The 15,710-nt window shown below is 42.0% G+C and overlaps 1 protein-coding gene across 6 annotated transcripts in view; it reads left to right on the top strand.

Annotated features, from left to right (window-relative positions):
- NBEA (neurobeachin) overlaps positions 1-15,710 on the top strand; it is an 838,139-nt gene that overhangs the window by 346,537 nt on the left and 475,892 nt on the right. For all 6 annotated transcript variants that reach the window (XM_077298228.1, XM_077298226.1, XM_077298223.1 and 3 more), the window contains one exon: positions 12,511-12,691. In XM_077298228.1, coding sequence (XP_077154343.1) covers positions 12,511-12,691 — 181 coding nt within the window. The remainder of the gene's footprint in view (positions 1-12,510; positions 12,692-15,710) is intronic.

The raw sequence follows: 15,710 nt of genomic DNA, 5'->3' as shown, positions 1-15,710 counted from the left end.
TGTTCATATGTTCAGGCTTTTGACCATCTCTTAACCATTTCAGGTTTCTAAAAATGGCAAGTGGTAAAAATAAATGTCATGTCCATCCGTCATGTCTTCTGGCAGTTTCCGCTTGGAAGATTCTCTTTGATTTACTATACAAGTCAATGGGAAAGCTCAAAAGATGTCATGATTAAGGGAGGTTAGTCTCCAGAAATGCATTGAGATTCACACCGAAATGGTTCCTGCTGAAGTTTGTACCCTCTATGTTACAAGTTTGTGAATAAAGAAATTTGATCTTCACGGATTCGGTGGAGCTGGACATTTTTCTTCTTTTAAAGCTCAAAATATGCCTGGGGGGCTTTTGGAGAGTTCTGTCATTGTTTTCGCTTAGGAAAACAGAAGCAGTTTCTTTTGTTATTCAATGGAGTAGAAAAAAAAACACCGGAAATTGACAATACGAAATACATCGAAAAAGTGTCCAAAAAAACATCGGCGGCCAAGACCGATGGAGAAAAGCACAGGAAATTACTGGGGAAAAAAAAAGCAAAATACTCCTCAGGAAACAAATTTCAGAGTTTCCTGAAAAAACTTATGCTTGGAAAATTCAATGGATTAACCTGAGTTTAACACCTTTATGACCTATGACGTATAGGTACATCATAGGTCGCCTCCCTTCCTTTTATGCGGGCTTCGGTGCTGAGCCCACATCTTTCGTGGCAAACGACAGCTGATCTGATCCGGTGACATGTGCCTCAAACAGCCGCCGGTGGTGTCGCGATCCACCTGCTGCTGTTAACATGCTAAGTGCCACTGTCGATCTCTGATGGCGGCATTTAACTAGCGCTTACCAGAAGCGTATCAGAAACCCCACCACCCATCTGCACCCATGTTACATGATTGCTGGGCACCGATGGGTTGACATGACAGCCAGGGGTCTGCAGAACACCCCCCCCCCCCCCCCCCCCCAACCATCGCCCCCCCCCCCCTCCCTCCCGTGCTTGTCGTTGGAGATCTCCTATGGATACTGCCCCGTGGCCGGCGTTCATAGGAGATGAAACATAACAGGGTTGAAGCCTCGCTATTTGTAGCACAAGCGATCATACGACTGCAGCTTCTGAGACTACTGAAGTCAGTGAAAAGTGTTAAAAAAAAAAAAAAAGTTTTCAAAAATGTGTAAAAGTTCAAATCAACCCCTTTTGCCCCATTAAAATATTGCAATAAAAATATACACATTTGGTATCGCCGCATTCAGAAACACCCAATCTATCACAATATAAAAATAACTAATCCGGTTGGTAAACGGCATAATGAGAAAAAAAATCAAAACACCAGAATTGTGTGTTTTTTTGGTCACAACAACATTGCAATAACAGGCGATCAAAACATCGTATCTACACCAAAATGATCTCAATAAAAACGTCAGCTCAGGGCGCAAAAATACGAAAAATGGAGACGCTACTGGTCTCAGGAAAATTTTACTTTTTTTTATTCTTATTACAAACTTTTGAGCTTTCTTTTTTTCATCATTTAAATGAAAAAGAACCTATACATGTTTGGTATCTACGAACTCGTAATGACCCAGAGAATCATAGTGCCAGGTCAATATTCGCATTTAAAAAAAAGATAAAAATGGTAAAAAAAAATGTATGGAATTCCACTTTTTTTTACAATTCCATCGCCATTGGAATTTTTTCCCCATTTTCCAGTACACTATATGGTAAAAAAAAATGATGTTCAAAAATACAACTCGTCCCGCAAAAAAACAAGCCCTCATACTGCCATATTGACTGAAAAATAAAAAAAAGTTATTGATCTGGAAAGACAGGGAGCAAAAAAAAGGGAACACAAAATCCCAAGGTCATGAAGGGATTAAAAGAAGTCATGTGCACATACCCTTATGGTTCTCATGTATTGTTAGTTTCCCACTTGTTTTTTCAAAATCTTAATTTTTGGACTGTTTCTGCCTGCAAATAAAGCTCCAAATTTGGTCATTCTTTGAAGCCAGAAATTGGAAAGGTTTACACAGTTTTTTTTCCCTGTGTATTTCGGAGCAGATTCTGCTTTACAATCCACTACTCTTCAGATACTCTTGGAGCATATTTCCTATCGATGTCAATGGGAAACCACTTGCAGAAGCAACATGTCAATTCTTAAGCGTTTTTTCCACTTGAAAAACAATCCATATTCGACCATTGAAGCAAGAACAACGCCCCATGCACAAAAATGTCAAAGAAAGCCCCCCCCAAAAAAACACATTTCAAAAAAATGGTTTGTACAACGTGTGGGGAAAAGCGCATGTAAAAAATCTCCATACCCACGAAAAAAAAGGTAGACTCTGGATGCCCCTTAAAAAAAAATCAGCTTCAAATATCCTCATAGGAAAAAAAACAAATATTTTATTTATTTAACATGGTCTTATTCATATAGTGGCTGAATTTGGAGCTTTGTTCTCTATAGAAATGCCTCAAAAATTGAAGTTTATTTTTCCAACGTGGAAAGCAAAACCACAGGCTATTGATATCAATTCAGAATATTTTAGTGTTTTTTATATGGATTTTAAAGCAGAATCTGCACCCAAACTCCGTGTGAACATACCCCTAGCTGTATGAGCAAGGTGAGAAAAGCATTGTTTTCTATGCTTTGTATGCCAATACTGTATGATTCTCATTTAGTGACAGTAAGCGGAAATCTTGACAATAATTGCCAATTTAAATGCAATGATCTTTTTTCACATATGACTCAACTGCCCCTTTAAGAGGTTTTTTTCCAGATTGATTTTATTTTTGTGTGCTCATTTCATTGCTAATTTGTGATCAGATGTGTAGTGATGGAAGGATGACATTGATCACCTCTGCTATCACATACTTGTATGATACCGATCATATCCACATGTCAGATTTGTTAAGAACTTCTTGATAACTTGGCTCCTCTGAACAATGGCCCTGAGCTTAATGCCACGGGGCTGAATCACTCTAGTGATATGTCCACAAGGGATGTAATTAGCATCATATTGCCATGAATTTTCAGAAAACTTCATTGTAGAAGTCTGTATGCATGTACAGTAGACGGCGCCTTGCTGCAGATTCACTGTGGATGTCGCCTTGCTTATTAAATTGGGTGAAATTTGTAAAATAAATCAACATTCTACATATGTGAAATCCACAATGTTGGTCCAATTAACTGCGGATTTTCTCAGCATTTGGATAGGATATCATGAAAAAGATCACATTTACATGGCTGTTGTAGTGCCGGAAGCCATTTTCCCACATGAGAAAGCACTGTTTTTATTCTGTTTAATTTCTGCTCCTCATAGAAGCCTATAAGGACAAAAACACCACAAAAGCACAGAGAAGGCAAATCCTTAAAAGGAACCTGTCACCTCGGAAAACGCTATTTACCTGCAGTCACCACTCAGAGCACCGCTCACCGCGGATGTATGCACGCCGCAGCACTTTTATTAACAGCCGGTGGGGGCGTGCGCACATTCGCACTCACAGTACACTGAGCGCTGCTCTGAGTGCTGATTGTAGCCGTTCTGTCCACACCCCCATGAAGTAAGCTAAATCATCCCCGTAGCAGCACATTCAGTAAGGCAGCAGAGTAAGGCTGTGTTCACATGTTACGTTTTTGCTGCGGTTTTTTAATTCTAATTTTAAGCTTTACAGCACCAGTAAAGTCCATGAAATTTCCGAAATCTCATGCACACACATTGTTTATTTTTCCTGACAGATTTGGGAAACTGCTGTGTTTTTGCAGACTGCTGCATGTCACTTCTTTCAGTGTTTTTGCAGGTTTTTTTGCAACTTTTTTTCACCCATAGAAAGTAATGGGTAAGTGCAAAAACGCAGCAAAAATGCATCAGGTTTTGATGCAAAAACCCTAAAGAAGTTGCGTCATGATTTTCTTTGGAGGGAAGAGAGATGGCACTAAACTATATCAACATGCACAAGAGACCATAAAAACGCAACAAAACCTGATTTTCGTGAGCAGCTTCTTTATTGCCAAGAGAGCAGGTTTTGCCTGCGGAAAAAAACGCCACGACAACGCAACATGTGAACATGGCCTAACTGTATTTGCCTGTATGTTTACCCTGTATCTGCAGGTAAATAGTATTTATCGAGGTGACCTTTTCCCTTTAAAGAAAACCTGTCATCTTATTCATGCTGCCTGTCTGAAACACTCCTGTGCTTCAGAAAAAATCTGCTTTAAAGATCCAGCTGGGGACTATAGCCATAGACGAGTGTTGTCCTGCTCTGCCCCGGCCGCCTCTTCCCAGCGCCCCTGCAGGTGATTGCTCGATCTTGCTCTGTATACACATGAGGGAGAGGACTGTCAATCATCTGAAGCAGTGCTGGGAGAAGGCTGCTGGGGCAGAGACGGACTTGACTTTTCTGTGGCTATGGTCCCCAGCCAAATCCTCAAACTATATTTTTTATGACACAGAGGAGCATATAAAGCATATACCTGGATGTCATGGAAGGCTCTGATTCATGCTGCATGTGGTTTGGACAGAATGGATCCACTGGCAATATTACTCTTTTAAGTAATAATCATTAATTGTCATTTTATCGCATCATATGAGAGAGATCACAAAACCCCTGTGTTGTGCAGAATTACTTTACTCACATCTTGATGGCTTTGTACAGCGACAATACAATGAAAATTGTGTCTTTGAGGGTAGATCATGACTCCCCAATCTTTGAGGCTAGATCATGACTCCCCAATCTTTGAGGCTAGATCATGACTCCCCAATCTTTGAGGCTAGATCATGACTCCCCAATCTTTGAGGCTAGATCATGACTGCCCAATCTTTGAGGCTAGATCATGACTCCCCAATCTTTGAGGATAGATCATGACTCCCAAATCTTTGAGGCTAGATCATGACTCCCAAATCTTTGAGGCTAGATCATGACTCCCCAATCTTTTCATATATGGAGGTTCAGCGATAAAATCCCTACTTATCTGATAAGAAAGGGATTCTGTCACCAGGCTTATGCCACCTAATCTGAGAGCAGCATAATGTAGGGCAAGAGAACCTAATTCCTGCGATGTGTCACTTACTGGACTGCTTGCTGTAGTTTTGATAATGAACTGCTGATAAAACACTGATCTTATCACTTGAGGGCTTGTAACTCTGTTGCTAAGTAGTCGAGCATATGCATGAGCTCTGTATTATCTCATCCTCACCACTGATTGGCAGATTTCTGCCTATGCACAGTGTACACAAAAAGCTAACACAGTGGTGGGGGCGTAATTATACAGAGCTCAGCATTCAGAAGAGTACTGCTTGATCTGGTATTTTATCAAAACTGCAGCAAACAGCCCAGTAAGTGACACATCACTGGAATCAGGGTCTCTGCACCTACATCATGCTGCTCTGAGATGGGGAGCAAACACTTGGTGACTGATTCTTTTTAAGGCTGGAATCACAAATAGTTTTTTTTAGCCAAAGGCAGAAGTGGATTAAGGAAAATGGAGAAATATAGAGTAAGGACTCTTCCCTACTGGATCTACTATTCCAGCTTTAAGGTAATTTTTTAGAAACCTGCTGGCCTACTCCCTTAATATTTCTGTTTTGCATTGCGTGTGGCCAATATGAGTACAAGCAGTGACGTAGGAGTGTATATAATGTATATAGGGCTCACTTGTGAATTTGCACATCTATATTTTCTCAGAACTTGGTATCTTTCTACAAGCAGAAAGTTACATCATTCAGAGCCATATTGTAAAATGATCTTCCCTCCATGTGGCAGATCGCCAGTGACATGACAGATAGTATATTTTTCAGCAATCTGTCCCCTATGGTATTCAGTACATAGTGTCAGAAACTGGAGATCTGTGTTAGTGAGGCCCGACATGCCGGAATCAGCAGGCATCCATGTGCGGAGAGCGCTCGCTTGTCTTCTGTCCCCCTCTTTTGAGATTGTACTTTTCATGGATACTCATCTTTAAAAGAAAGTATATATTATTGAGTGTTTTGTGCTCTGAGCCTTAGGTGTATGTAAATCAGCGTTTCAGAAGGCAAATGAATGCATTCAGGAAAATATCCTATAAAATAATGTTTTGCAGATGTTCTCCGTCTTTGCCGATCCTTTACATCACCTGTTACATAAGTCCAATGGATGCAGCCACTATGTAGCATGAGGACAGTAGTAATAAAAGGAAATGGCTTGGTGTTTGAAGCTGGTTTTTCTGTTTAATTATTGTTTTTATTTTAGAACTTTTTTCTAATTACAATTTCAGTCTATGTATAAAAATATATTAGAACACCTTCAATTTCCATACTGGTCACTAAGCTTATGTTATTGCTCTTCTAGTGAGGCTGATTCACAAAGCTGTAGGTCAGGGCAAGGAGGCTTTGATGTAGCGGAGTCGGGTAGGCGAGACGTCATGTGGAACGATAGCATTGTATATGACGGACAGGACCGCACACAAAACAGTTTCTTACATGCTGGAGGATACATGGAATGGCAAACACCAGAAGAGCTGGATATGTTAGACGACACATAGATCAGTTTGGTACAGAAGCTCAGTATGCAGGATGGCACCTAGGAATTGCAGAGCTGGAATGGCAGATAATATTGTGGCTTATCAGCCCAGCACCTTGAAGAAGCAGAGCAGACAAAACCTTGGAACCAGATTGGCAATATACCACTTGTGATAGCAGGGCTGAGTGTGTGGATAACACCTAGGAAGAGCAGAGTCAAGTTGGCAGGCTTGTACCTAGATGTAGCCTGTACCAGAGCTGGGTTTGTCTGGAGGCTTGGTAGGGTGGCAGTGTGCTAAAACCTGAATACTCTGGCAGCATGCACCTGCCTGAGTCGGCCTTAAAAAGCCTAGAAGTGTGATATCACAGATTAGCACTGGGTTACTGAAGAACAGGAGGCAAATAATATTAACAGTGTGTACACTCACTCCGTCAGGATACGGTTCTGCTATCTTATATGAGCGGTGGTCACTTGACCGCAAGTATGCCTCTCTGGTTAGAGAAGCTTGTCGGCACATGATCGCAAGTATGCCAATTGTGACTGCTTGAACCGGCTAGCAGAGCTGTATCCTAACCGTGTGCACATTGCACTCTGTATTCAGCAGGCTACGGTGCTAGATGATCGTTTGCCATTGGTTGTAAACCTCTTTAAACAAGTTAAGTTATCTTTTTCTGATTACACGTTCACTGCCGGGAGGAAATTAAATTTATTTCTCCCGGCAGCCTCAGACTTCAATTCATTGGGGTGGGCAAGTGAAGCTAAAGTCACTGGTGAATACATAGTGCGCGCCGGCTGTAACCGCACCACAGCACTGAATGACAGCCAACTCAACGTGATAATGAGTCACAAAGTCTCAAAATAAGTGAATATTTTCATTGTCCTCTCCATTGATTTTAGTGTCCTGATCTGGAAAATCTTGTGAATGTCTTAAGGGTTTGTCCACTCTTGTGGTGAAAGTCTGCAGTCACTTCATGTGACTGCGGACGTCTGAATCCTAACAGCGCATACCTCGTGCACTGTCAGGATTCCCTGGTGTTGGCAGGTAGTCGTATGATCAATTATGTGATTTGCATACATGCAGTCACGTGCCGAAAAAAAGAAAAAGAAAAATAACAGAAAAGTTAACATTTCCCTCATAATAAAGCTGTGCCTGAGCTGACGGCACTTACCTGAATTACAATATATCATTAGTGATTTCCCTTTACTCCCTGTGTCTTAGGCTACTTTCACACATCAGGTTTTTCGCATTAGGCAGGATCCAGCAAATTTGTAAAAAAAAAACGGATCCGTTGCAAATTGTGAAAAACTGATGTAACGTATCAGTTTGTTTTTTTTTGCTGGATCCATTTATTTATTTTTTAATGAACCCGGAGAAAGAGAGACCAAACGTTCATATGGACGTTTTCTCCGTCCGCCGGAAAATAAATTTGGACGGATCCGGCAAAAAACGGATGAAACGTGTGGCCGTCAGGCACGATCCGGCGCTAATACAACTCTATAAGAAAAAAGCTGATCCGTTTTTTTTTTTTTTCTTCAAAAACTCGCCGGATTGTGCCTGACGGCAAAAAACCTGATGTGTGAAAGGAGCCTTAGTTACTTATTTTTTCCCATTTTTTAGTTTCCTTTTTTTATAAAGGCCACTATTTCAGAGCCTTAGATTGATATGATTGATATGGAATGATCCACATGGCCGCTTTAAGGCTATGCGCACACGTTGCGGATTGGGGTGCAGAATTTTCTGCACAAAATCCACATCTCCTGGCAGAAAACGCAGGTGCGGATTTGACGCGTTTTTTATGTGGATTTTGTGCGTTTTTGTTGCGGATTTCATGCATTTTTCTTACCAGTGCAGATTTCTATAATGGAATGGTTCAGAAACGCTGCAGATCCACACAAAAGAAGTGACATGCTACTTCTTTTGATCCGCAGCGTTTTTCATGCGGAATTTTCCGCACCATTAGCACAGCTTTTTTTTTCTATTGATTTACATTGTACTGTAAATCACTTTGCGGATCTGCAGCATTTCTGTGTGGAAAAAAACGCTGCATATCCGCACTAAATCCGCTTCGTGTGCACACAGCCTAAGTGCACACGTTGCAGCAACTCCTGCCGCGGGTATATCGCATGCGGAATTGGCATGCGTATTCCCGCTAAACACTAGCTAAACACTGCCTATGCAGCATCAATAGTAAAAGATCTAATGTTAAAAATAATAATAAAAAAAAAAAATAATAATGATATTCTCACCTTCCGGCAGCCCCCGCAGTCTTCCCGCTCTTTGCGATGCTCCCGTTCCCAATAATGCCTAGCGGCAATGACCTCAGATGACTTGGCGGTCTCGCGAGACCGCTACGTCATCACAGGTCATTTTCGCAATGCATTATTGGGAACGGGAGCATCGCGAAGAGCGGGAAGACTGCGGGGGCCGCCAGAAGGTGAGAATATCATGATTTATTATTTATTATCCTTTTTTTTTTTTAACAATTATATGGCTCCCAGGGCCTGGAGGAGAGTCTCCACTCCTCCACCCTGGGTACCAACCGCACATGATCCGCTTACTTCCCGCATGGTGGGCATAGCCACATGTGGAAAGTAAGTGGATCAATGCATTCCTGTATGTGCGGAATCCCCGCGATTCCGCACAAAGAATGAACATGCTGCATTTTTTTCCGGAATGCGATTCCGCCGCGGAAAAAACTCAACATGTGCACAAAAATTGCGGATTGCATTCTAATAGGATGCTTAATGTATGCGTTTTTTTCGCGGTTTTATCACGTCTTTATAGCGAAAAAACTTGATAAATCCTAAACGTGTGCACACAGCCTAAAGGGAATCTATCAGCAGAATTTCTCCCTCAAAACTATACACCTGCGCATGTACCTCTTTCACAGACAAGTGCAGCAATATATTTACATGGCCAGTTCTTTCCTTCATTACAGAGAAATCAGCGTTAGATCTGATATGCAAATGAGGTTGTAGATCTTAATCCTTGGTCACTCCAGCTCTATTACTCACTCAGTGCCACCTCCTTCTGCTTGACTGACAGACTCTATGCTATGACTTCAGGCAAAGGAGCCGGAGTCAGTCAAGCAGTGGTAGGCAGTTCTGGGCGGGGACTAGAGCTGGAGTGACAGAGGCTTCAGAATAACCATAGTTCTTTAGCCTGATAAACATATCAATCCAAACACTGATTTCTCAGTAATGGAGGAATGGGCTGGCCATGTAAAGGTATTGCTGGACTTGTCTTTGAAAGGGCTACACTTGCATATAAATAGTTAAGGACGTGAAATCCTGTTTGCAGATTCCCTTTAAGCATTTACTTTGTAGACAGCACCATGCAAATAATACTTAACTAGTCTGGAAGTATTCCTATATCTTATCTCACTATTACTGTGCTTTGTGTCTTGGATGCCATATTAGCTGAGGGCGCAGGCACATCATTTTTGTCTCAGCATATTAAGATATTTACCGTTAGTGTTTCTCTTACGTGCGTTTCGCTCTTCAGCATGTTGTATAGTGATCGCTTAATTCTACTAGGCAGCATCCCATTAATTCCCATAGTGCCATGTTCTTAGCGGACAGGAAACCAGCAGAATTCTGAAATCATATATAAAGAGAAAAACAATCCGTAAATGAGTATGATGAAGCAAATAATTCACAGCATAATCTAATATTTTGTGTAGAATGTGTGGTCTAAAATTACTTTGTAGAAGAAGCCATATGACGTTTTGTGTCCTACCAACTACTCTTTTAAAGGCAGTGTTAACACAACTGGTATGGGCTTGTGCAATTAATTAATCGTCAAGTGTGGCATCAGGGTCGGACTGGGGTGTCAGGGTCCCACAGGACGAATTTACCCTAAAAGGGCCCACCCTGCAGCTATATGTAAATACCTGTTAGCCATTCTCCCTGTGATAGTGGAGCATCGACTGTAAAACAATTGCGGCTCCTGCACTTCTACTGTGCGTACACTATTTAAATGGGATTCACAATTACAGTAGTTTGCATTAAAGGGCTTTTTTTGGCTAAAAGCAGTTATAATGATACCACATACAAAAGAGAAATACCGTCACTCCATGATTGGACTACATATTCCATCATATAGTGACCGAATATTACCACATGCATGGACAAATATCACCACACCGTGACTAGACCACATATTACCACCACATAGTGACCAAATAATACCACATAGAAGGGAGAAATATCAACACACCATGACCAGACCATATATTGCCACCACATCATAGTGACCAAATACAGAAGAGCTCTATATAGTGTCAGCATACAAGCAATACAGTGATCTTCGGGAGCTCTGTGTACAGTGTAAAGGATGCACATGTGATGCACATGTGATGCACATGTGATGCACATGTGATGCACATGTGATGCACATGTGATGCACATGTGATGCACATGTGATGCACATGTGATGCACATGTGATGCACATGTGATGCACATGTGATGCACATGTGGCCAAGGGACCACTACCAGTGCCAAGGGACATTGTGGGCCAGGGCCAAGGGACATTGGGGCCACAGCCAGGGCCAAGGGACATTGGGGCCACAGCCAGGGCCAAGGGACATAAGTGGCACAGCCAGGGCCAAGGGACATAGGAGCCTTGGCCCTGTCTGTTCCCCCTAGGTCTCTTGGCCTGGCCATCAACATGCCTCATCCACGATGATAGAAGGGGGAAAAAAACACTCTTACTTGCCTGCGTTCCCGGGGCGCCATGTCCTCATCTTGGAGATCCAGTGGGCTTATGTTAAAATGACTGGCGATCTAGTACAGGCCGGCAACTGATGCGAGTGTGCCTGTCGCAGGCCTCGCATGACAGTGACGTCATGCGCCGCCTACGACACAGTAACACACACGTCAGCCTCCGGCCTGTGCTAGGGCGGCGACCTATTGCGACGGCGTAATACATTTTAACTGAATGTGTGTCTGAGGACGCACATTCAGTTGAAAGTGGCGGGCCCCCTCTATGTCCTGCTTGGGGGCCCACCAGAGAATTCTCAGGTGTCCCGGTGGGCCAGTCCAACCTTGTATGGTATAGTTGAATATTGTTTAGTTCCACTGTCATATAGACTTTTACTCTCCCGTATCTGTGAGTTAGCTGATTAACTATCATATTAAATGTAAATTGCCTCATTGTAGATTTTGTCGTCGAGCTTTCTGTAATTGAAACTCTATTCCATTCATTTGAATGTAGTTAAAGTGAATTTGTCAGCAGGATTTTGCTATGTAAACTGAGGACTGTATGAGGTAGGTGCAGACACACTGATTTCAGTGATGTGTCACTTATTAGGCTGGGTGCTCTTGTTTCAATACAATGAGTGTTTTGGGCAGGGGCAGCTTTCTGAGTTCTACATGCTACATCTAAGAATCTTGTATCACAACTGCAGCACCCAGTAAGCTAATTGATATATCGCTAGAATCAGGGTTTCTGTCTCTACATGATACTTCTGTCAGATAAGGTAGCAAAAACCTGTTGACAGATTCCCTTTAAACCGATACTGAGAAACTCAAGCAGACATTTTGCTCTTTAACTGCTAATTGGGGTTCTGAGTTTTTGACACCAAAAATGATGCTGAAGACTTTGCTATTCTTACTGCCAAGTAGTGCAAGTGTGAACGTATGCTATATATCATTACTTAACACACAAAAAATATATTCCTGTAACATTAGTGACCTAAATTAATACTGTTAGTATCTACTTGCTTTTCCCTCCTGCCATGGGATAAAATCTGTTCTTCCTTTGCATGTAGGCGCACATTGTTCTTTGCTATTTATTTCTATTGCCATTCCGTCTTAACCATTGTCGTCCCCAGCTCCTTTAGTTCCTCTGCACATTAATTCAGTGTCTGGTCTATATGTGTGTTTTTGTGACATGCTTGTGCTAATATATTCTGTCTTTAGCCATGTACATACCTCCCCCTCTGTATAACGAGTGGGCACAACATTTGGGCTTAGTAGATATGGTAATGGAATCAGATTCTCATTTTTTTTATTTTTCTTCTGTGACTTTGTTTTAAGACTGAGCTGGAAAATATTGAAGTGACCCAGGGGATGTCTTCGGAGACCGCAGTGACTTTTCTCAGCCGGCTTATGGCCATGGTGGATGTCTTGGTTTTCGCCAGCTCTCTGAATTTCAGTGAGATTGAAGCGGAGAAAAACATGTCTTCTGGTGGCTTAATGCGACAGTGCCTGAGGCTGGGTAAGTTCATGCTGTATGGTGCAGATGGTGTCTGCAAGGAATTGTGTGCTGGAAGCGTCAGCCACTTAGTGCATAGTCTGCTGCCGCACTACGGAAAGGGTTAACCAGCGCTCGCCTGCAGGAATGGAATATATGGCTCTTCTGACCTAGTTCTAGATCTGCCGCCATATTATATATTTATAAATCACCTACTGTGCGGCCTTATTATACCGAGCCGAACAATGTGATGAATTCATGGCTTAGAATCCCCAGTAGAGAAGGTAAAGAGGTTTCACAAATGTGTTCTGTGAAGTCGAAATGTATTTATATTGTAAAATGTATTTTCATTCCACTCAGTCGCAGCTTATCAAAACTCAAAGTGGACTTGTCACCATGCATTAACCTTTTTGAATTTGATAGGGCTCGAAAATACATTTTTTTATTTTATTCTTTTTTCATTTCTACAGAAAGTTAGTTTTTTGTGTGTTTTTTTTTAACCTTTGGATCTGACATTCGTTATGCAATGATGGTCAAACACGCAGCAACACCATAGCAGTCAGAGCTTACAACAATGTACTGTTTGTAATACACTGGTAAAAATGGAAACCTTTTCAGAAAGTTAGAGACTGAAAAAGACTGATATTAACGTATAAAATATCAGTCGCTCTCTGGCTATAAATATCTCTCCATATTAAGTCAGATGTAGGGAAGGGCCATTCACATGAGAATTGAATAATTACTTTTCAGCATGAATATATCAACAAATATAACCAATTGAGGATGTGTGAATAAAGGACGAGCTATATGTGTGTGCATGCAAAAAAAAAAAAATATATATATACACTCACCGGCCACTTTATTAGGTACACCATGCTAGTAACGGGTTGGACCCCTTTTGCCTTCAGAACTGCCTCAATTCTTCGTGGCATAGATTCAACAAGGTGCTGGAAGCATTCCTCAGAGATTTTGGTCCATATTGACATGATGGCATCACACAGTTGCCGCAGATTTGTCGGCTGCACATCCCAAAGATGCTCCATACAAGGCAGGATGGATCCATGCTTTCATGTTGTTTACGCCAAATTCTGACCCTACCATCCGAATGTCGCAGCAGAAATCGAGACTCATCAGACCAAGCAACGTTTTTCCAATCTTCTACTGTCCAATTTCGATGAGCTTGTACAAATTGTAGCCTCAGTTTCCTGTTCTTAGCTGAAAGGAGTGGTACCCGGTGTGGTCTTCTGCTGCTGTAGCCCATCTGCCTCAAAGTTCGACGCACTGTGCGTTCAGAGATGCTCTTAGGCCTACCTTGGTTGTAACGGGTGGCGATTTGAGTCACTGTTGCCTTTCTATCAGCTCGAACCAGTCTGCCCATTCTCCTCTGACCTCTGGCATCAACAAAGCATTTCCGCCCACAGAACTGCCGCTCACTGGATTTTTTTTCTTTTTCGGACCATTCTCTGTAAACCCTAGAGATGGTTGTGCGTGAAAATCCCAGTAGATCAGCAGTTTCTGAAATACTCAGACCAGCCCTTCTGGCACCAACAACCATGCCACGTTCAAAGGCACTCAAATCACCTTTCTTCCCCATACTGATGCTCGGTTTGAACTGCAGGAGATTGTCTTGACCATGTCTACATGCCTAAATGCACTGAGTTGCCGCCATGTGATTGGCTGATTAGAAATTAAGTGTTAACAAGAAGTTGGACAGGTGTACCTAATAAAGTGGCCAGTGAGTGTGTATATATATATATATATATATATATATATATATATATATATATATATATATATATATATATATATATATATATATATATATATATATATATATTGTAGTCTGGTATTACAAATCACCCCTGTAGACTTTGATGGGGCCAGAGCACAGTACAGGAATAGACCCATAGATGGGAACGCAGACTGGATTTTCTGTCTTTGTATAATCCCTTTAAACCTACTGAATGAATGATCAGGAACAAACCTGACCCCATGTGAATGCTTTGAGAAGAAATAAATGCCTTGTGCAATGGATAGGCGTATTGGCACCTGTTAAGTCTTTGCGCACATGTCGCTTTGTATTTCTGTTTTTATGATCCGTTTGGGTAGCATAGAAAAACCGATAAACCGTTCGGTTGTAGAATTAATGCTTTTAAATGGCTTTTTCCTTCCGTTAAAATGTCAGCTGTTTGCATCTGTTCCATCAGCTTTGTGTTTTTTTTCGACAGACAAAAAAATACTGGCCCCGATTCATCAGAGTTTATGCCAGAAATGTCCATGCCTGTTTTTGCATGGCAATGCCCACTCCTCTAATTCATGATGAGTTGTAGCGTTCTTTAAGCCACAACTCTTACTCCAGTCTTTGAGATTACTGACGCGACGCACGAAGGCACATGCCACTTTTAAGGTGCACCTGATTCATTGCAAGATGTGTGCCTCTGACGCCAACATGCCACCTCATCAACATCAACCTTGATGAATTGGGGCCATAGTCTACACCACTTTTTTTTTTTTTTCTTTAGCAGTTTAGAGCTCGGCATTAGGTCTTGTTGTTTTAGCCATGTTCAGAGCGTAAAGGGATTGGTAGGTTTTAAAGTTTGTTTTAATTACTTTATGGAGTTCTAAGTTTTAGAGATTATCCAATCCAAATCGATAAGTCTGCAGTCAGTCTGTGTGACGCACTGTGCACTGCAGGTGATTTACTGTTTTCTGACCCAGGACCGGAGAGTATTTATGCGTTCTACATACTCCTGGCCAGTGGGCGCAGCCTCGCTCTCTGTGCACTTGTATGGCACGAGGCTGTGCCCTCTAGTCACCACGCCCTCTGGACAGCCCCCTTACTAGTTGGAGCGCGACCTTGGAGCCATACCAGTATATGGAGCGAGGCTACATCCACTTGATGAGTCTTGGCCCGGAGTATGCATAACCCATACGTACCTGCCGGTCCTGGCTCAGAAACTGGTGGATCCCTGCAGCTCACAGTGTGCACACTGGGGGTATTCATAAGTCTGCAGCCACAAAGAGGAACTGCAGACTTATCGAT

The sequence above is a fragment of the Ranitomeya variabilis genome, chromosome 3 (genome assembly GCF_051348905.1).
Source record: "Ranitomeya variabilis isolate aRanVar5 chromosome 3, aRanVar5.hap1, whole genome shotgun sequence".
Taxonomy (NCBI): domain Eukaryota; kingdom Metazoa; phylum Chordata; class Amphibia; order Anura; family Dendrobatidae; genus Ranitomeya; species Ranitomeya variabilis.
Note: the sequence above shows the minus strand (reverse complement) of the source record. Positions and strands in the feature narration are given on the sequence as shown.